This window comes from Nyctereutes procyonoides, unplaced genomic scaffold (genome assembly GCF_905146905.1).
Source record: "Nyctereutes procyonoides isolate TBG_1078 unplaced genomic scaffold, NYPRO_anot_genome, whole genome shotgun sequence".
NCBI classification, from domain to species: domain Eukaryota; kingdom Metazoa; phylum Chordata; class Mammalia; order Carnivora; family Canidae; genus Nyctereutes; species Nyctereutes procyonoides.
Window position 1 is genome coordinate 37453028 of NW_026575082.1, and position 23360 is coordinate 37476387.

A 23360-nucleotide genomic window follows, 5' to 3' on the forward strand; every position below is an offset into this window, starting at 1 on the left:
ATTTATGTACAGTTATATAATTTATTTCCGGTATTACTCTTTCAAATGTAAAAATGTCTAATTAAAATTGGGGTAATTAATTCCATTTTTGAAAATACAATTGTGTTAAAGAAACAGTTCCTTTTAATAGTTCTCAAATAATTTTTTAAAAGTGTCTAAGCAATGTCCTTTGTTCTAGAATTCTAGGACACTGAAACAACTTCACATTCATCTAGCATGTACTGAACAAACATTAAGTACCTAAAAGGTAAGGCACCAGGCACTGGAGAAATAAACACAAGGTCAGAGAGGCAAATACCTAAAGAAGCTAAGACAGAATTGCTAAAATAAAGTCCTTTCCTTACACCTGTGAAGAATCTAGAAAAAGGAGACAGACACAGAATTCTTTCAACCTCCCAGTGTGGCTTCCAGACCACTTTTCTAAACTTCTGCCAAAACCATATGACAACCAGATGAATGGAGTGTTATGTTCTCTTACCCTCTTCTCCCTTTTATCATCTTCTCATCCCTCTTCCAGTCAGGCTCCTTTATGGAGGACTTCAACATTTGTCTCCATGTCTTTTTCACAGTTCTTGCCATCACTTTGTATGGCCGAACTCCTGTTCACTTCCAAACTCCCAGCATCAGAGTTACTTCACCTTCCTGAACGAGCTTATCCACTTGAAATTTTAGTAATCTTTTTCAAAGATTCTGACTTAGAACTTATTACCTAAAATAGCTTGGGCAAATGATGAAAATTAGGCTTCAGTATACCATTTTTATAATAGAACTTATTCCTTTCTGTCACCAATTTAATCCCAATACTGATTCACAACATTTCATTAAGCCCTATCCATTCTTGTCATTATGCCCATTTTGGCCTCGCTTATTCTAATCAAACTCAAAACACCCACAATACCTCACTTCAAACACTCTCTTGCAAACATCCATCACATTTCTCTCCTTTGCTATTTTACTACAGCGATTCTGTAAACCTTCCACTCCATGTCAATCTAACCACCCACAACTTGCTCTTTCATTTGGGTTTCTGAGCAATGGTGTAAAAAATCTTTATAAACAGAAGAGTAGTTTCTTAAGTGGATGCTTTCATTAAGTAGATAGTTCTGTTTTAACTATTTGTTGTCAAAAGGGTTTGTTGCACAATAAGTCTTAACAAATAATGAAATAAATTAAATTAGAAATTCAGTTCCTCAGTTGTATTAAACTCATTTTAAGTGCCCAATAGACACAAGTGGCTAGTGGCTACCACAATGGAAGTGGAGATTATAGAACGCTGCCATCATAGCACAAAGCTTTATTATACATTGTTGCTCTACACATTCCATGGCAGGACGAGACAGCCACTATCTATTTCAGCTCAAGTAGCCTATAATTTCCCACTGCCTACTGCCATCCTTGTGACTCCAATCTTGTAGGCTACAGCACCCGACATGGAACAAGTTGGTACCTAAAGTAGTCAATAAGGGCAGTGGCATCACCTATCTCTTAATAACTGAGACCAGAAGTTGGTTGCCCACCTCCCGTTATTTGCATCCCAGACCACTTAACAATCATAGAAATCCCCATCTTGAGAACTGTTATTAAAGGAAAGAAGGGTTAGAAAAAGAGAGTTGTACTTAGTAGATTCCTTTCAGATTTTACCACCTGTTAAAGACAGAACTCATTATTACACATTCATTTTATATATCACTAGACTAGATCACAGCAGCAGCTGGAAGTAAAAATCTACCAAACCCACCCAGGCTTATTATAACTCAACAATTAGTAAATAATACTTCATTAAAAAGATATCTACTACAAATGCTAAATAGAACAAGGACAATGAGACACAAGACTAAATTAGTACTACCTAAATAAAAGCAGGATAAACCATTGTCCTCAAAAAAGGTAAAAGAAACTACACTTACTGGATCTTTCAGTTATTAAAATTTATGGGAAAAAATTGGCAAAATAGTATGCCTTAGGATAAAGGGTAGTAGGGATCCACATGTCTAGATCATTATATCCAACATGTACATCACCATTAAAATGACTTTATTTTCCTTAAAGAAAAACATTTTCTTGAAGGAAAACATTTCAGATAGCTGCTTAGTTTACAGGGGAGAAAAAAGTAAAGAAAGAAAAAGAAATCAACAGAGAAGGAAATAAAGCAAAATGACCCACATGAAGAACAATATGTTAGGAGATCCTGAATTTTAAGCCAGTCTTTTCTGAAATGATGTAGCACATGGTCAAACTGGAGTTAACAAAAGGTTATTGTATCCACCTATCAGCCCTACCTCTCCACTAGGAAATGCTTTGCAAAATAACCTGAATTATTTTTATACCTCATGGGAACACTTTAAGGACATGAATGCCATCTCAGCTCTTCTGATGAGCTAATAATTCCAAGATTCTCATGACTAGCAATAATCAGTAACTATTTACGAATGTGTAAAGCACAAGTATTTATCAAATGGCTGCTCTACCCATGAACAGTATTTTCCAGCAGTTAAGAAATGAAGTCAGATATAAAAATATTAGCTATAAAAAAGCATATGAAAATGTTAAAAAGGAGGTTGTGGCCTGGGTGGTTCAGTGGTTGAGCATCTGCCTTCAGCTCAAGTTGTGATCCCAGGGTCCTGGGATTGAGTCCTGCATCAAACTCCCTATAGGGAGCCGGCTTCTCCCTCTGTCTGTCTTTGCCTCTCTCTGTGTATCTCTCAGAATAAATAAAATCTTAAAAAAAAAAAAAAAGGCAAATGTTAAAAAGGTAAAACTATCTTAACCTGCAGTTATCAGTTTATATGTGTGTTTTAATAGAAGAAATTAAGAATAAAAGGTACAGGAATATATCACTTCCTTACATAAACTCTAACATGATCTACATTCATTGAGGAATAACCACAATCTTAATACTTTCAGGATACACAGGTAGAAATATTTTTTGCATCCTTGGTTTTCACTACACAATTTAATAATGAAAAATATATTAGCACCACTGCATTCTGTTGACACAAGATGAAACTCCACATATAATAAAAAATATTATTTTTATAATAAAAAATTAAATATAAAACAGTACACAGCATGCGGTGGGCATATGGTAAAATTATGTCAACTTTCAAGATCTGAAAACTGAGTAAGCCCTGCTGTGTAGATATTTTCCTTATTTAAGGGGTAGCAGACCTTAAGAGCAACAAAAAAGTGAACCTACACAACCTACAATTTGGGTAGAAAGTTAAGTAAGAGCAAGTTCATTCCAGCATTGTGTAATGAGAGCTTTGAGCCAATGTTGCAGACTCACTCCATAAACTAGCCTACAAAACTTTTCTCCAGCTTGCAAAATCTTAAAGCCTTCCCCATGTTTAGCAATAGTTAGGCAGAAATACGCCATCTGTCAGAAAGTCAGTGAACTATACGGTGAAGCTATCATTTTCATGACAATCTCATTTTCCTTAAATTATACTTAAATTTGTTTTATATTCTGCATCTTATCAACTAACAAGGCAGCCAGAATCATCTGATGGGTTTTGTGAAAATAAACATGTCTCGATTCCACTTTTCCTTGGTGTGCATGCGGGTATGAGTGGGAAAAGGGACCATGCTTATTTTGAAAACCTAGCCTTTTCACAATGCAATACCACTTTACATCCACCAGAATGGCTAAATAAATGAGACAATATCAAGCAAGTGTTGCAGAGTATATGGGACAAATGGAATTCTCATTCACTACTGATGAGAGTATAAATGATATAACCACTTTGGAAAACAATGGATAATACATGCTAAAACTGAACAGAAGTACACACCATGACCCTATTACAAGGAAAATACACTACACAAATGTGTATGTGTGCAGCAAAAGACACATAATATTCTATAGGAGCACTATTCATGGCAGCTCAAAACTGCAAACAACCTAGATGTTCATTCACAGTAGAGTGGAGGGGCACCCAGGTGGCTCAGTCAGTTCTACATTTGCCTTCAGCTCAGGTCATAATCCTGGAGTCCTGGGATCCAGCCCAGCTGAGCTCCCTGCTCAGTGGGAGCCTGCTTCGCCCTCTCCTCCCTGCTCCTGCTCTCTCACTGTCACTATCTCCGGTTCTCTCTCTCAAATAACGAGAATCTTAAAAATAATAATAATAAATAAGCCAAAGAATAAAAAACCCAGTAGAGTGGGTTTTATGGCATAATTTATGGCATATACAGTAATACAGTGACACAATATTATAGAACAATTAGAATGAATAAGCTACTGCTATGCACTACACCAATGGATCATATAAAAATAAATGGTTCTGCCAGCACCTGGGTGGCTTAGTCAGTTAAGTGTCTGATTATGGATTTGAACTCAGGTCATGATCTCAGGGTTGAGCCCCATACTGGGCGTGGAGCCTGCTTGGGATTTTCTCTCCCTCTCCTCCTTCTGGCCAACCTGTGCTTCCTTACATATACTTTCTCTCTCTCTCTTTCTCAATAAAAAAATAAATAAATAAATAAAATAATAATGATGATGATGATAAGAAAAATGAATATTTTGGGTAAGAAGCCAGACAAAGCTGTACATGCTGTATGATACTGTATGATATGCTGAATGCATGTCTTCAAATGTATATTAAACTTCAATAAAAATTTACCTAAAATAAAAAAAATACATAATAGCAGCTTAATGCCTACATGTCTGTGATAAAATCCTGTTCCCAGTGCCATGTTCCTAGCAGTCTAAAATCAAAACTTTTTAAAATCTTTCCTCATGACAATTTAAAAACATTTTTATATTAAAACAAAGAAGGCTGTATTAACGTTATAGAAACCAAGAGTCATATCCTTTTCTGGAGCAAACACTAAAAATATTTGAAAAACAAATTTTAACACAAAGCTCTCCTCCACCACTACCTCGACCATTCATACAGACCTTCACCTCCCTTCCATCAACAAAGAATTCACTCTTCTGCCAATCATTTAGAAGAAACCCTTGAAAAGTAATGACCTACCCTAGCAGGGTAGTTATAAGGATTAAAACTAAGAGTGCAGCATTGTGCCCTAGCATTCAATGATTAGACAGTATTTATAAATCCCAAATAATGAGGATTCCAGGTCAACTGCTATTTCCAATTCATCAATGTAAAAATAGAACCTAATATTTAAGAGCTGTTCAATAACCATTTATGGAATAAATGAATGACATGAGCTCAAAACAGAAAGAACAAAAACAAAGCAAAAGTGAGAATGAAGAAAAAAATCAGTAAGTTCAAAGGAAGGTCTTAACCTATTTTTATTATTAGAGCATATGACAAGATTTAAAATATCAAATGAATCAATCGTGAAAATAAAAACTGCCTCAGTATTATTTTTCCTCCATGTATTTCACAATGCAAGAAGTGGGATGTTTTAACTAAAATTAAAACACTGTTCTTTAATTTGAAACTCTTTAAAAATATTTCTGAATGAATTTCTTATGAAGTTGACAGGAATCATTAAATATATCACAGGTTATTTTCAAGATATTCATCATAGCAATCAATATTCTGACCATGTCTTAACACACATGAAAAGACTATTTTTATGAAAATAAAAATGCGACTTAGATATCAAAGTTGTCAAGACTGCCATCTCACATTAGTTTTAAAAGACATAAAAAATAAAAATAAGACAAATCAACAAAACACTTTAATCTTCATTGGGTGCTCCAAATACCAATGGCCCATTTAATAAGGTCCCTTGTCCCTCCCTTTCAAACACATTTACATGCATATCCTAGATCAGAAACAGCAATATTGTTCTTAATTAACCAACATTTACACAAAGCATTTAATTATGTAAAAAGCACTATTCTAAATGTGACTATAATTTGGTTCTTACATAATACTCTTTCAAGGTAAGTACTGTTACCATTTCCATTTTATAGATGAGAATGTTGAGGCAGAGATGCTAAGTAACTACTTAAATTCAAAGGTTTTAAAAGTTATTTATTTATTTGAGAGAGAGAGAGGGAGAGGGAGAGAGAGAGAAAACATGAGACAGAGCAGAGAGCACAAGCAGGGAGTGCAGAGAAGCAGGCTCCCTATGGAGCAGGGAGCTTATGGGGGCTCAGTTCCAGGACATCAAGATTGTGACCTGAACCAAAGGCAGACACGTTAAAGCAGGATAAATTTTCATTTCATGTTTGGGAGGTTAGTTATTTTGAAGAACTTTGGTCATAATCACGAAATGCCGTATTAATGCCACATTTCATGAATTCTAAGATACCCATTTTTTCCCTTATTTTGATATTTCTAAAATTGATGGCATTTTGCAATTGTAATTGATAGTGTTTTCTCCCAATGGGTACATAAAATAATGGTGCATCTTGTAATTAATGGCAAATACCATTCAAAAAATTATAGTATTATCTATACTTAATGAGATTATTTTCTAAATGTACTTGACAGTGTTGGGTACAAATGCTTTAAAAAGGGCAGTTCTTCCCTATAAACAAAATCTATGAGAAAATTCTATGAAAATACCTTTACACTATGGTAAGTCGCTAGTTTTTCAGGCCCATATTCAAATAAACTTGATTATACTTTGTGAGAAAGAAATACAGATTTTGTTATACAATTCAATGATGCAACTTTCATTGATAAGTGACTTGCTATTGGGGGGGAAGCACACAAATAAAACAGTGAAAATAAGATACTTGAGAAAATAAAAATCATCAAGACTAAAACATAAATCAAGGTACTCCCAAATACCGCTTGATTCAAGCCAGTTTCTCAAATGTCACTGATAAAATACATGAAAAAAATATTTTCAAGTTTTAAAAAATATACTTTAGGGGCATCTGAATGGCTCAGCCAGTTAAACGTCTGACTCCTGATTTTTAGCTCAGGTCATCTCAGGGTCCTTAGATGGAGCCCTATGGCAGGTTCTGCACTAGGAGTGAGCCTGCTTAAGATTCTCTCCCTTTCCTTTGGCCCCCCTCTCTCAAAAATAAATAAATAATATACTTTTAATGCAATCAGAAATAACAAATTTGCTTAGTGTCTGCCCACTTGAGCTCTAACAAAACTGGACATATTAAACTTGAAGCTCAAATGCCATGCGGAATAACTAAAAAAGGTTTAAACTGATCCTAAAAATTGCCGAAGTTTTTAATTAAATCAAATTCAATTAATTTAATTATTTTGTAGCTTCCTATGTTGATATTTGCCTTGACAATTTCAGAATGAATTTATATTCAATGATCGTGTGTGTGTGTGTGTGTGTGTGTGTGTGTAACTTCCAGGATGAAAACTACCTTTCAGGGAAATTTCCCACTAAAACAAAAATTGTATCCAAATTACAACTGAGTAAAGCGCCTTGAATCTAGTGCACTCTTTACCTTAAAATCGCTTAATTACCTTGAGGGAGAGGAGTGGTGGGAGAAGTACAAATGCATATATACACAATAAAGAACTGTTAAATTTGCTTCAAAAAACATGTCCAGACAGGAAACAATAGTTTCTTCTTTGCTAACTAATCTCAAATAGTATTTTAAAAGTATCATACTACTTTTAAATCATACTACAACCTTTGAGATCTTGCATTACTTAATAGAGTAAAGCAACTCTTTTTAAATTGTCATTCCTATTTATTCTCATATCTAATAAAGAATGAGAGTAAATACAACAATCTCAAAGGAGTATTTTCTCAGCACACTGCACGAATTTTCTCATATTTCTTATATATTTTCTCATACTGCACGGATGAATCATTTCCATCACACACTTGCTTTTGGTGTATAAACAACCTATGGCAATCATGGTTTGAGGTAACACCATTTTATATTTGTAGATAATTTTCTTTATTTGCTATCTTTAACTTATGTAAAGTTTTGTTTCACATACAGTAGTTAGAGAACACGATTCAAAATATAATGCTAATAATTATTCTGTCCTCCTTTAGAACATACAGAACATCAGAGCTCTACATGTATGTATAAATAGGAGGCCTCAAAAGGTATGCCTTTAAGAACCATAGTAATACATGAAATATATACAGTTGTTATGCAAGATTCAGTAAGATTTAAGGAACCAAAACCAGGGAGAAGGCAAGAACAAAAGATATTAAATAATAAAAATAAACTTTAAGTAAGAGCTACAATTTTCCTAACAAAATTTAAGGGAGACTGCCTTAGCCAATCAGAGTTAACATTTCTATAATAACTCACTGAATTCAGAAGCAAATTTTGATAATGCCCATTCCCCTTTTATTTTAAAGCAGACAAATTCTAGAACCTTTACTCCTTTACTGTGTCTTTAAAATCCATTTAACTTCATTTTCCCTTTTAACATACTTTTTTTTTTTTATCTTGCCAATAAGTTTTTGCCAACCACAGTGCTCTTCAGAAAGTAATCCCTGCAGATGACCTGTGTCCTACTATAGTGCAAGAGAGTAAATCCAGGGACATTTAGACAACTATCTAAAATAGTATTTATGGCATCAGGGGCCTGTTCTTATTCTATGGAGTCCAAAAGCACTATGAATAACCATATACCTGAGGTTTAGTAGTAAACTCTTAAAATCCTTACCAAAGCCTTCATTTTTAACTAAGTTTCAGAAAAAGTTTGTATGCATTACATTTCTCCCATTAAAAAAAAATCAAAGCATAACCAAGATTTTTGAGTTATGCTAATCAATTAATGATTCTATTAGTATGGATGTAATATATAAAGTTAGCCAATAAAAATAAAACATCACCTTGAAAAGAAATGCTACAACAAAGATAATCTTCAACTTTTGAAGATATTCAGAAGTGTCTCCATATTTGGTGTCCACATGGGTAGTGATATTAATCAAAATGGCACACAGAAAGAGGTACACAAGTGCAAGAGAAAAACTTTTGAATGGCACAATCTACCATGAATATGCTAGAGCCACAATCCCTTGCCTTTGCATGCTTTCAAAATACTTGAAGTATCATTTCTTTAAACTACTCCACCACTGCACTGCCCTCTCCACCTCTCTTCTTGTCTTTCAGAAAGATTGAAGTGTCATTTTCCTTAGGAAGCCTTCCCTGATGCCTCTTCTCCGTGCTTCCAGGGCAACCTGAATAAGCTGCAATGACAGCACTAATCACACTAACAATATTTAACTGTCCAATGCCCTTAGTCTCTTGAGTTTAATCACAGTTCTAGAAGTTTAATATTCAATACCTGATGAATAATAGTTCTTTAAAAACATTCTGCCTGAGTATGTTCTGAATGAATGAGTTGTAGAAAGAATTCGAGATGCTTATAGAGTATCTACATGGTGATAAATAGAAAGAGAGTCTAAATTGAGTTAGGAAGATGGCTCATATTATAGATATGATAATTTTGTCCTAAATTTGGGATTGTTGCTTTGGCAGATTTAAACAAATTTCATCATCAACTAGTTTATGGATAGACTACAGAGAAATATAAAATTTTCATGTTGCAGGGTGCCTCAGCAGGTTGTGTCTGACTCTGGATTTTAGCTCAGTCTCATGATCCTGAGATCCTAGTGTCAGGCTCCATATTCTGGGCATGGAACCTGCTTAAGATTCTGTCTCCCTCTGCCCTTTGCCCCCAATAACTAACTAACTAAATAATAATAAAATTTTCTTCATGTTGCTTAATCCAAAGAGTACTTTTTAGTTGCCCACTTGAGTTCTCAGTTTCATTCAACATAGCTGACATACTTGATGATCCACTCCTTCCTTTTTCAAATAGCCTATTGTCTATTGCCTCGGCTTCGGTGATGTCAAGGAAAATTTCTTCCCAACTCTGGCTATACCTTTTCAGTCTCCTTTGCTACATTTCTTTTTCCCAAAATTTAAATGTTGAAAATTCACAGGGGACTACTATATCTCTTTATCATCTCTCTCCCTGGGCAATCTCATTCCCCATCTGCCACAGTAAGATATCAATTGTAAGCCATATACTTAGGATTCCCAAATGAATTATGATCAATACTCTCTTTGCTTCCCAGAAACTAACAAAAAACAAAACAAAACAAAAAACCTGCTCTTCTCCCCAGTATTCTCTATATTAGTCACAAGAATCGTCAACCCTAGAAATTCTGCCTTCTTTTCTCTCTAGACCCTTTAATCTAATTTATCACCAAATCCTATCAAATTACTCCCCCCTAATCTAGCTACTTTCTATTCCTGCCATACTGGACCAAGATTCCATCATCTCTTGCCTAGGGTACTATATTAGCTGAGCTCAATTCTACTCAAAGGTGTGGTCTGCAGACCAAGAGTCATCCATGAACTGTTACTGGTCTGAAACAAGGTAAATACAGTATCTAAAAGAAGTATTTAGAAATTTGTACAGCGATTTGACAACTGCCACAACATCCATTTTATTCTGCGTCACGAAAGTACCAGTACAGGTTAGAAACCAATCAAAACCAAACCAAAGCAGGTCCTTCTCCACAGGTAAGTTTGAGAACCACTAGCTATCCCTGCATTTATACTTGCCTTTCTCCAATGTGCCCTCTGCAGAGGAGTCAAGTATATTTTTAAAGTAAAAATCTAAGTAACTTATTCAGCTTTTTAACATTATCCAGTGGCTTCCCACTGCCAGAATTTAAGTAAAAATGCTTAGCAATGATTGACTATTGTGATCTGCTCTAATCTCATTTTGCATCACCTGCTTTTCAGTTCTAGAAAGCTGAAATTGCCAACATTACTTGAGTAACTCGTTAATCCTTCAGATTTAACTAAAAGTCATTTGTCCAGAGGAGAATTTCCTGATACATTAGTGGGTTTTCATTGCTTAAGTGTCCTTTGTGGCAATTATCATAATTTTAATTATTATTTTTGTAATTAGCTATCTAGTTTCTTTATTCCAATAGCTTTTGCTTCCAAGAATACAGGTACATTCTTTCCATTAACACACATTACCAGAGCCTAGCAGAGTGCCTGGCACATACTATTTGTTCAATAAACTTTTCTAAGTGAATAAATCTATGTCAGGAAACAATGGTGAGCAGGACCACCAAAATGCAAATGCCTTCAATATCTAGTCATACTTAAGACTTGGGATGAGTCTGTGTACTTACTATGTGCTTTACAAAAGCTACATCTCCTTTACTTCTCTAAAAAACCTAAAAAAGGAAACTTCACTGTCAGAGTTTTTTTTTTTTTTTTTTTTCTTTATCCAGAAAGGTGAAGAACTTTGCCTAAGGCAACCAACAGGAACTGGAAGATCTGAGAGGCAACAAAAAGTAATAGATTACCCAATATCATCTGGCTCCATTACTTATACATCTGTGTGATTTTATGGAAGTCAAATAATGTCTCAGTTTCTCAGGTTCCTTATTTGTGAAAGAGATATAATAAAGCCTTCTTCAAGAGATAGGAGGTTTAAACAAGATGTTAAATTATTTGAAACAGTGCCTGGCACAGTGTTTTATAAGTGTTAGTGACTACCATTACCTTTTATATTACCACTACTCTCTAATAAAACAATTTTACCTGTTTACTTGCTTACTGTCTGTCAGTGCCACATTAAAATAAATTACAAAAAAAGCAGATTCCATATTATTATTCTCTGATGGAGCTTTTCTCCAAAAATTAAGCCCTAAATAGAAACTGACTTAAGTGATTACTCAGTTCTCTCAATGTACAAAGCTAGTACCATTTCAGGTCCATAAGAGAGAAGTTAATTCATTATATGCCCTGGATACCTTAGAGCAATTAGGGCTTGATACTCACTAGAACTCTTTGCCCAGAAGGGCTGCTCCTGTGTATCCTCAATGCCTGGCATGAAGTAAGTGCTCATTAAATAATTTTAGAAAGAATATGTACAAAATCAAAGGAAGAGTGCTCAGCACAGAGTAGATGCTGAATGTCAATTTCATTCCACCCCCATAAAAGTTCCTACAAACTTTCAAAGTCTTACTCTAGGGGAGTCATTTTTCTTGAACCAGGGCTTACACCATTCAAAGCCAAAAATGCAGAATACAGACAACAGGAAAGCCAAAAGACAAAGAAACCAGTGTTGGCAGAAACTATGTGAAAGATAGGTAGAATCTGGATATGTGGGGAAAAGAGCAGAGGTTATTTTAGGCCAGAGAACAGCATAAGCAAAGGTACTGTCACTCAAAAGTTTGGAGTACATTTCACTGGTGACACAAAACAGGATTTTAAGCTATATGTGGGAAAACATCTTTATCTTGATAGTTGCATACGTCACTATTTATAACATTATTAAACCAAACAGTACCGATTTGGATTTTAATGGAATTGTCATGGACTACACAGGAGGTGAGCAGATATGGCAAGAGCTGTCAGGGTTTTCTTTTTGTTTTTCTTTTTTAAAAAAGAAAAAGGTTTATTTATTCATGAGAGAGATGGAGAGAGAGGCAGAGACACAGGAAGAGAGAGAAGCAGGCTCCATGCAGGGAGCCCGACAGGGGACTCGATCCCAGGACTCCAGGATCATACCCTGGGCCAAAGGCAGGCCCTTAACCGCTGAGCCACCCAGGTGTCCCAACTGTCAGGGTTTTAAAAGAGTGAAATTTGGGGAAATATTAAGGCATAGTCATATTCATAAACATAATATGTTGAGACAGAAAAGCTACCAGTCTTTTGAGTGAAGCCAAGCTCTTTAGTACCAATTCAACATAAGAGACTGATGAGAATAATCAGTTTTAATTATTTAATTAGCAGCATACTTAAATTTTTATCCATAAAACCCTCCTTTACCACTATGATAAACCTGCTATATATTTCAATTTCATTTATTCTCAAAACAAATACAAAATGTTAAGGATTACCTGAAGCTGGGACCGACCTGCTTGGGGCCTGGAAACTTACCTGAAAATGAGCTAAAATTCTGCACTTTTCACACAAGGAGGAATTGATTTTTACAATACAAAATATGAATCATAACAACATCAAATAAAAAGGTGTTAAATGAAAAGAGCAAAAAGTAGCCTCCTAGTTCCATCTTTCTTCCTCAAAATTAACCTACCAATAGCCAAACCCAGTAAAGCTAAGGGACGATGATAAAGAACATTTACCAAGCACTTCCCAGGTGCCAGGAACTGTTGTATTTTACCTGCATAAGTTATGCACTTATCACCATCATCTTATCAAGTATATCACTAGCCCCATTTTATAGCTGTAAGAATACTGGGGCACAGAGAGATTAAATAACTTGCCCAAGGCCGGAGCTGGTAGATGGCAAAGCAGGGGTTTAGATCCTGGCAGTTGAGTTACATCCGAGCTCTTAACCACCAGGCACCATTTCTCCCAAGAATAACAGGATGATAATTTGACATATTCCACTTTTCCCATTATGGCAGCAGAGATGTAATTTTCCAAGGTATAAACCTTTTATTACTCAAATTTCCTGTCTAAGAAATAGTGGATTCAGCTGTAAGGAAAAACTGCGAAAAACAAGTATGATGGAACAATCTAGGCCCAGGATTATTCAAATACAGACAAAGCCTCAAAAAAAAGTATGGCTGAATGACACAGTTCACGGAGAGAGAAGCCAAAAGTTTGGATAAGCGAAAAGGTCGACCTTTTCTACTGGGTCTCACTGCTCTGAGAAGAAGGCGACCACCACCGTGTCTCCCCTTTATTCAGTGCACACAGACTCGGGAGGAGAAGGGGCGGCACGGGGGGGGGGGGGGACCGTGGACATCTGGGCCCTGGGCCGCAGAGTTAGTTTGCCGCGAGCTGGTGAACGTGAGGAAGCATTGGGGGGGGGGGGGGGGCGGCATGTGCGCGGGGAGGGTGCAGGGCACGACCCCGCAGTAAGCACGGAGTGGGCCGGCTGGAGTGGAGGACGCACCCCCAAAACGGGCTCACGGGGTAACTTCACACAGACACGTGTCGGGGGTGAAAGGTGCGGGGCGGGGGGGGGGGGAGAACGCTGGGGGAAGGGGACGGGGCAGAGCTCCGGCTGGGAAAGAAAACAGGTAGGTATCCCCGGGCGCGCGGAGGCACCAGGTAGAGGGGCGGGAGCCCGCGGCAGGGGAGGGGCGAGGCTCGGGGAGCAGCGGCTCCTCAGCGGTGGGGGGGGGGGGGCGAGTGGGGGGGAGGGGCAGGGGAGGGGCCGAGCGGCGGGCGCGGGAGGCAGCCCCGAGGGAGCGGGGCTCCGGGGCCAGGGGCTCCGGGGCCGCCCCCCTGCAGCGCCGGAGGGTCGGAAGCGCCGCGGGCGACGGCGCGGGGGACGGAGGCGCGGCGAGGACCTCGGCGGGGGAGGGGCACCTACCCGGACGCGCGGGGCGGCGGCGGCGGCTCCTCTCGCGCTGAGGCGGTGGCGGCGGAGGTGATGGCGGCGAGTCCCTGTGGCGGCCGCCTCCACCGAGCCGCATCCCTCCTCCGCGGCCCGCCCTCCTTCCTATCTCCCGCTCCTAAACTTCTTCCCCGGGATAAACAAACCCGCCGCCAGGGGCGGCCGCCTCCGCTGCTCCCGCCCCCGCGCAGCGCGCCCCCCCCCCCTCCCGGCCCCGGGCCCGTCCGGGCTCCGGCTTCCGAGTTGCGACTCCAGCCCCAGCCCCAGCGCGCGAGGGCGCGTGCGCGCGGCGGCGGCGGCGGCGGCGGCGGCGGCGGCGGCGTGGGCTCGCCCGGCTCTTGCTCCCTCCCTCCCGCGCCGGGCACTTCCGGCCGCCGGGATCCGCCGCCGGGTTTTGGGAGCCGCCGCGCGGCCGTGGGGAGGACGAGGCGCTCGCCTTCCCCGGGGTCCGCCCCTGCGACCCGGCGGAGAACTTCGCCTCAAAAGCCCGCCGGGGATGCCTCAGTCGGTGGACGGTGGACGAGGGGTGCGAAGGGCGGCAGCCGATTCTCGGGGTTTCCTCGGGGCCGTGCTGGGCTGGGAAGCCACCGCGCAACCTTTACTGAAGCTCCGTGGCGAGCTCCCACCTCCGCGAAGGGGCCCGAGGCAGCGGCGGACGGCCCCCAGCGGGAGCAGAGGCCACCCGGGACCGGCCCTCAGATGGAGGACGCGCGCCTCAGGCCCGGGAGCCGGGGCGGCCGAAGCGCAGCTGCGGCGGCGTCCCGGGACCCCTGGTCGGCTACTAGCGCTGCAGCTGAGGCGCCGCCCGCAGAGAGGAGACCGCCTCCCGGAGTTGAGAGAAAGGTGACCGAGGGCACAACAGTTTTCAGCACTCGCGAGAGAGAACTTGCTCTAGCTGACAAGAACCCTTTTTTTTTTTTTTATTTTTATTTTTTCAGATTTTATTTATTTATTCATGAGAGACTCAAGGAGAAGCAGGCTCCATGCAGGAGCCCGACGCGGGACTGGATCCCGAGACCCCAGGATCAGGCCTTGGGCCAAAGGCAGGCGCTGAACCGCTGAGCCACCCAGGGATCCGAGAATATTCTCATTTAAAGAGCCTTGAGGGACCAGTGCAGGCACGACTATCATTTAAAGACCCTCCCCCACTCCCAGTTCCTTTCAGTTTTTTTAAACTGAGCATCAGTCAACTGTTTAACCTGTTTTCCTAAGAACGGGAGACAGAGAGAGATGGAAGAAAAACGTTTTGTTATTTCACTAGGTGTTGAGCCCTGAAAACACAGACTCACTCGTATGATCTTTTAAAAATCACCCCCCCCCCCACAACTTTCCAGTTTCATGGTAGAGATGATTCGCATCTCACAGATAAGAGCAACTGAGGATCAGCAATAATAAGTATCTCGTTCAAGGGTAAATGGAGTTTGAATACTGGGAAAGCAGATCTCCCTCGCTTCAAATTAATAGTATTTTGTATTATTCGTGTATTTAACATGCAAAAAACAAGCGAGGGATACAACCAGTGCTAAGGAGTTTCAGAAAAAAAAAAAAAAGTAAGATCAGCATAACCATAAAATCCAAAATTGCCTTAGCCAAGGCTTAAAAAGCAGAAGTAAAAGTGAGCATTAGTGGGCTAGAGACTGGTGGGGAGAGGAAATGGCAATGCGAAATTCTCCAAAACGTAAGAAAGTATAGTTAAGGGCAGCCCCCGTGACCCAGCGGTTTAGCCCCTGCCTTCCAGGTTGTGACCCTTGGGTCCCGGGGTGGAGTCCCACATCGGGCTCCCTGCATGGAGCCTGCTTCTCCCTCTGCCTGTGTCTCTGCCTCTCTCTGTGTCTCTCATGAATAAATAAATGAAATCTTTTTAAAAAAGAAAGTACAGTTAAAACGATTTGCTGTACCCATTGTTGGACTGTTAACTTTATGATATGTGACAGAAACAGTGGAAATTGTGTATGATTTCCCGTCCAGGCCTTTTAGCTCTTTCAACTCCTTAAATTATATCCTACCATCTCTTCCACTAATCATTCTTAGGCACTGATGTAATATACTCAGGCAATCAAATTATAATAAATCCTTGAGGTCGATTTTTAATTAAGAAATGAGTAGTACTTGGGTGACCCTTGACACTTAACAGGGTTCTAGTTCCACCATAAGAATGTCAAATGGCTCATCAGGATATTCTAATAGAATCCTTTCCCTAGGCTTGATCTTTTTGCAGAGTGAGGACATACCATTCTTTTTCCTGGTGACTTTATCCATTGATAAGGTAATACTAAGAGTAAATATGGCTTATAACTAATGCTAATAAAATTGTGATGGTTTGGCAAAGTAAAGGATGACTCAGTGGTCAATAAGCTTGGATTAAGTTTGGTACTATGATACCTATACCCTAAAGAACTACCTTTCTTGATTTGATTTAGAACTTAACTAGATACCTATTGGAAAAGTAGACTACTATAGGCTATAGTTTATTGCTGCCGTAACTGATTTTTATGACTATGTAAAGAAGTAACAGCTTTATCACTGGTGTAGAGCATAGTGTGCTTCCACCAGTCATTTATCAGGTTTGCATTGCTTAAGGCATTAACTGTTAGGGTGTTCCAACTCCTTAGACACCAAGAAACTTTTGATACTCATTTTTCTGTTCACTGCCAGTTTTCTGTAGAAAACCATTCACACTCAGTGTAAGACTTGGAAGTTCTACTTACTGTAATTAATAGGTTGGCAGTTTATAAAGATCAGGAGAGCCACTCTCTTTCATGAGCATAAATGAGGACTAGACTTTGGATCTTCCTGACCCAACTCTATGAGGCTGATCTGGAGAGCCAAGCAAGCATCCCACTTTGATATTTTAGTGACTGCAGCATTTTAGTTCTCTTTTCTAAATTAAAATCACAGGTGCTCCCATTTCATGACCGGGTACAGACAATGGACTCACTGCCTTCCATACCACCACCTGTTTTGTGCTATCATTTTCCAATTCTAGCTATCAACTACAGCGTGCCATGGCAAACAGTTCACAAATTCATTTTTCTGTTAGAGTCAAGAAAGTGGCAGTATGCTTTTTAGCAAACATAATATCCTTCATGAATCCTATATGAAGTACTCTTGTATTTCCTGGGACATTTTGCTCATACCCCATCCTTCCCAGTGTCCACCAGGCTCTCCTCTCCTAGTCTCTTGGGTGGAAAGGCAGCACAGAAAGGATGAGAAATGTGAAAAAAAAAAAAAAAAGAAAAGTAGGTTGAAGATAGACAAGACAAATATCTATCTCTCCTAGTGAGCTGGCTTCCCCATATTTTTCTAACCATTATCCCTTCCTGTCTTAAATTTTCTTCAAGGGAAACAAACTCAGGCCTTAATTCCATAAACTAACACTTGTGACCAGACATTTAAAATAACATTTAGCTTTTGGAATTTATATGGAAAGAACAACTTGGTTGCTAATTATTTTACACTGTTTTAAATTTTAGGTCTTTTACTTGGAAAACACTAAAGCTCTTTAATAACTTGTGAGTTATTTTATGGATAATTTTATTTTCTCATATCTACATTTCTCTCTCTGGCTTTTTGCCTTGCATATGAATTCCTAGTTTTGTTAATACTTTTGCATTATATGATACTCATTACGGATCTGAAAACTTTAGAATTATACCTACAACCCTTGTGCAATGATACCTGTAGCAAGAAAGAGCCTGCAAGTTTGATGTACTTAACATTCAAAAGGCATTTCCAGAAAACTGAGATGGGGCCCACCTAGAATCTTGAGAACAGGATCATTTTTGTGTCCTTTGTTTAGGTCCCTCTTTGGCACCTTTATTTTCATGTCCCCAGCCACATTATTTCAAATATTTCAGGATACTCTTGTTTCAAATTAAATGTGCATTCACATATTTAATGCTTTGGTCCTTTGGATAATCTGTGGGGTCTACTGTAAGATGATTTTTGCTATTTCTCTTTTATCACCATGTGAAGAGTACGAGTTGAGTTGCAGTTCATTAGTTGGCATACTGTTAACGTTTTATAACCATTCAATCAAATATTAATTTTAATCAGTCTTGAAACATTATTGAGGCTCTTAAAACATTAGTTTTCCCTAGATTCTGGATCACTAATACCCAGTGAACGAGAAATGGCAATACCTCTATCTAGGCAATAAATCGTCTTGGAAAAGATCTTGGTTACCCTATCTACAAGTTTTCTGTTTACAATGGAATGGGATAAAAACAACAAAAATAATCTCTTTGACAAGGTTATCCAAAGCCCCTACAGCATCCCTCCAGGCATGCTGTGAGAACTCATTCTCATCAAGGTCACTTACAGTTGCTGGAAATCTTTTAGTGTGCCAGGATCCAGGCGGTTGCTGCTGCCATGATCTAGTAGTCCATGATGACCTCTTTCTTCTTCAGCTTGGCTAGGTAAAAGCTCTTTCTCTGCTGGGGCCCTGGCCCTGGCCATGGCCCTGCCCTGCTGTCAGGTAACCCAAGAAATTGTGGTTGATCTTGGACCTTGTAGATAGTCCCAGGGGAAGCCTAACGCTCTCCACTGTGCTCTCCAGCCCAAGGTCACCAGCCTCTGCAGCAGCCTCAAATGGCTCTAGAGGTACAGCTGCTCAGTCTCCTCCTCTTTTATCTCTGCTCAGTCATCACAATGTCCCCAGGTCTTTGGTCCCCTCCCAGAGAGACACACCCTGCTGCCTATGAGGATGATTCCTGGCTAAAGGAGTTTATTTAAAAAACTGCCCCTGCCAAGCCCACTGGGTGGTTCCTTGTCTCTAGCTTTCTCCCTGAAAATTGGAATCTATTCACTTCACTCTCCTCTGACTCTGATTTGAGAAGTAACCGCTCCATGGTCATTTACTCTGGACACAATAAAGGGCCCTCCCTCCCTCCAGAGTAATCTCAGATGATGTCCTGTTTCACTTAGACTATGAAACCCCTCCCCTCAAGGAGGAGGCATATAGAATTGGGGCCTGCTTCCAATCTAGAAGTCCTAGAGGTCCCATTGGAGGAAATGTTCTAGCAGTGTTCCTGGGATTGCCCAGTAGCCAATCACACTAGGTGAACTTGGGAGCCTTGGAACTTCTGTGCCTCAGTGTTCCTTGACTCACTGATTTTCACTGCTCTGCTTTTAGTCCTTTTAGGACTGAGTTCTCTGACTCAGTCCTTTCTTCTGCCTCTTGCCCCTTTGGAAACTAAGTTTAGAAACTTTAGAAACTAAGCCCTGCTGTCTAGCTTTTGCCAAGTTTGCATTCATACCCCTCCATAACACTGAGTGGCCACCTGCCTCCAGATGGTTCTCTACTATTCAGTGTCCTTTGCTTCCAGCCTGCCTGCCAGTTTGGAAACCCTGGTATGAACATTTCCAAAATTAGAAACTAGACTGTGCCATCTCCAGGGACACTGTGTTGTACCTCCCAGCACCCAGTCGAGCCCAACCTCTGCATATGTCTCAGATACCCTTTCCCTAAGCCTCCCTCTCTTCCCCACCCCCACATTTCTGGCTTTGGTGATTTGGGTTTCTGCCTTCCTCTTGCCTGCCCATCCTTGCTGAAGTTCTAACACACTCTTGACCATCCCTGCCTGTACTATGGGAGGCTAAAGAAGGGCCAACTAAAGGGCTACATAATCCCTGGATATTCTATTAGAGGCCTTATTCCACATCCTGTCAAATATAGTCATATCTCAGATGAAAAATACAATGTTTGGCTATGCAAAATGAAAGATTCATATAATTTTCCTCTTGAAATATTTATTAATCTCATTTTGCAGTTTTCTGTATATTTTAGAGCCAAGATATTTTTTTCCAGCTCGTAATTTGATAAAACCTGGAAAAGCATATGGGCTCTAGGGGCTGTGCCTTTAGTTAGAACCTGAGCCTTTAAAAAAAATAATAATAATAACTGGCTCTGGGTGGGAAGGACATAAGCACTTCCACACTGGATTCAGGTTCACGCCTTCCCTCTACCTTCCATTATCACTTAAATCTTTTTCTTTTCCAGTTTTTGATAACTGGGCTTCTCTGTTTGATCCCCTGACTCGGTCACTCACCTTTTATTTGAGCTGCTTACACAGACACTCCCTTTATTCCAAATGCCAGCTGGCCTGCTGGGATTTCACAGCATCACAAGACCCCAGATTTGCTTTCACAGTGCTCCTACCACTGGGGGCCCACTGTTACAATCTTAAAGCCTCCTCCCCTTAGGAGACTGTAGCTTTTGACTATGGCATTTGTTTGCTTGACCCTGTAGTTATGAGGATGTTCTCTGCACACTGGACTCTCATAAGTCTGCAGCTGCATCCACCTCTCTGGTGGCTCCTCCACTCAAAGAGACAGATCCAGTACTGCATATGGATGCTTCAGTCTTACCCTGTCTGCTGGGACTGACCAGGGATGACCACTTGTGTCTGAGGTATGATAGCTTCCAGGAATCATACTTTACATTTTTGTACTTAAAGTACCTGTTCACATTTATCTGCTTTAGTTATCTCATTCCATAAAGGAGGACTTTTATGCCTCAGTTAACAACAGCATCACTGTTACACTTTTCTGGAGGTTTTTCTAATCATTGACTATTGCAGATTGAGAGTCTGCACAAGAAACCAAATATCCCAGTAATTACGCTGGATTATATCTCTTCTAAGTATTAACCATTACTTAGCTGAAAGAACCATTGGAAATTTAGTTTTTCCTTTCTATGATTTCTGATTTTATAGTAGTGATTCTGCAATTTCAAAATATTTCTTAAAATTAAATTATGTATATTAAGTACAGATAGTGAACGAGTTAAGAGGGAGAGCCTACAGTAATACATTATGGCCTCTTTAGTCTACTTTCTCAGTCTTTTTCCCCAGAAAGAACATTAGGCCAGCCTTTTAAAAATTGTGTTCTCCTATAGGCTACAAATTTGAGAGGAAAGGTGATGAATGTTTTTATTTTCATGTTGTCAAGAACTCAGAAAGAAATTGCTTCTGTTTTGAGTGTGGAGCCTACTGTGTGCAAAAGAGGTGTGCACACAGAGATTTCCTTTCTGAACATCTATTAGAGGGGGTTTTTTGTTTTTATATATCCTTATTTCTCTAAGTTGTCATTATTTAGGTCTAGATATTTATGAGAAATGTTTTTGTGCTCCATCTGTCAAATTCCTTTTCTGAGTTTGATTTTTAGTTAACTTATTTATTGGGTCCAGGATAGACCTAAGATCTGTTTTGTTTTGTTTTGTTTTTTTTGTTTGTTTTTTCCTTAAAGGAAAACATGATTTAATACTGGAATAATCATTTGATACCTTGAACTAATTTGTGGTGTCCTTGTGTTGGGAAAATGCCCACAGGACAGTGTGATGGCTCTGAGCTTGTGTCCTTCAGATCCATCTTTTGGCTTTTCTGTGCTCTAAATCTCAGACAGCTCCTGGCTATTTCCCAGGCCCTGTGTCAGCTGGCTTCCTATTGAATTAAGCCAATAGGAAGCACTGTCAGGAGCCTGGAGTGTGGGAGAATAGGAGAAACCAGTGTATTTCTCCCCCTCGCTTTCTTCCTCAGGCATTGTTCCAGCAACAATTATGTATCCTCCCAGGTTTCATCTCCTGCTTGACGAGCCTACCACAGAATCAGCCCTGGGCCCTGGCAATACGGTTTCCTCTCTCCTGCCTGTTTCAAATTATTGTGGCTTCCTGTGGTTGCTAATCCCTGGATTCCTCTCAGTTTTTCCATCACCTGTACAATGGATTCCTTATATCAAATTCTCTGTTTAAAGTAATGACTGTGGTCTCTCCTTTTCTGGTTGGATTCAGCACCTTTGTCCATTTTATGTTTTTATAAGAATCTTACCCTTTTTATAGAGGAAAGAATGATTTTCACAAAGAAGTGGTCATTTTAAACTTGGGACGTGTCTGTGCGTATCCTCGTGACTTGACTAATGTCTTTGTTCTTTCCGCTTCTTATCTCCTATACTTGCTTCCCACCTCCCAAAATAGCCAATCCATTCCCTGTTCTCTGCCACTTTCCACCCTTAAAGCATACGACACCTGTCTTTTGGAGTCGTATCACCTTGGATGCACAATGATTTATTTGCTTTTTTTAATTTTTAAATTCCTTTTTATATAATGTTCTTAACAAGACTGTGACAACTGTAAGATAGCAAAAAGGAGTACTGGATTTTTCATCCAGAATTTGAATGTGTGGAACCTTGCTTGAATCCTTAAGCCTCTTCTTGTACAACAGGCCCTTGGTAGTAAAACAGAGAAAAGATGACTTCACCAGAGCTATGAACAAATGAGATTAAAACATGAAAGGATTTTGTAAGTGATAAAATGCCAAGCAAATGCAAGAGATTATTTAAAGCTGTAAATAAGAGTAGTTATTTTTTTCTTAAATGTAATTTTAAAAGTCTCAGCAAAGGTATTTCATAGTTGGAATTTATGCTGAAGTTTAGTAGTTTCATATCTAACACATGACTTTTTAATTTCAGTTCTGTTGACATTTGGGACTAGATAATTCTTTGTTGTAGGGGGCTATTCTGTACACTGTAAAATGTTTAGTGGTATCCTTGTATCTGTCTGCTAGATGCCAGTAGCACCCTCCCCTTCAGTTTTGACAACCAGAACTTCTATAAACATTGCCAAATGTTCCCCTGGGAGAAGAGAGAAGCAAAAGTACTGATCTAACCAAATCTACTTGGGAAAATGTCACCTCTTTTTAATTTAAGTTGTTAAAAATAAATAAAGGAGTTTGGGTTTCTAGAAGACTATGGGGAAGGACTTCTAAAAATGCAACTATGAAACATAAGTTAAGAGATCAATAAACCTTGCAATGAAAGTGACTAGTTATTGTCACAGCAGCAATGATATCTCACGAAGTATTTATGTTGGAGAGACTAATTTTCCTGCTTAGTTTTCTGGTTAGACTACCTAACCAAGATGGGCTTTCTTCATAAAATTAATCCTTTTGTTATTTATATTAGGTATTTAAAAACACTAATACTTTATATCTATCATATGTTGCTATCTTTTGATGTCCTTTAAGGCTTCATTAAGTGTTTGTAGGAACAAATATTTCACTAATATTATGACTCAAATATTGTGGGTCTGTACTTGTGTAGATTGCCTTTAGTAGCAGTAGGAGTTAGAATTTTATAAGCATC

The 23360-nt window shown here is 39.6% G+C and overlaps 2 protein-coding genes across 5 annotated transcripts in view; one reads left to right on the forward strand and one right to left on the reverse strand.

The window, feature by feature from the left end:
- Positions 1-18808, reverse strand: part of LOC129514558 (speckle-type POZ protein-like) — a 64119-nt gene extending 45311 nt beyond the window's left edge. The window contains exon 1 of one of the 4 annotated variants that reach the window (XM_055333238.1): positions 18544-18808. The gene's annotated coding sequence lies outside the window, so the exon portion shown is untranslated. Of the gene's footprint in view, positions 1-478; positions 702-14198; positions 14412-18543 lie in introns of those variants that run through there. The other 3 variants (XM_055333240.1, XM_055333237.1, XM_055333239.1) reach the window with 3 other exon arrangements.
- Positions 13448-23039, forward strand: LOC129514516 (translation initiation factor IF-2-like). The gene is made up of 4 exons (XM_055333129.1): positions 13448-13596; positions 14379-15065; positions 20473-20634; positions 21761-23039. Exons 1-4 carry the CDS (start codon positions 13448-13450, stop codon positions 21810-21812), a joined length of 1050 nt encoding a protein of 349 aa, XP_055189104.1. The 3' UTR covers positions 21813-23039.
- Positions 23040-23360: the final 321 nt, after the last annotated feature.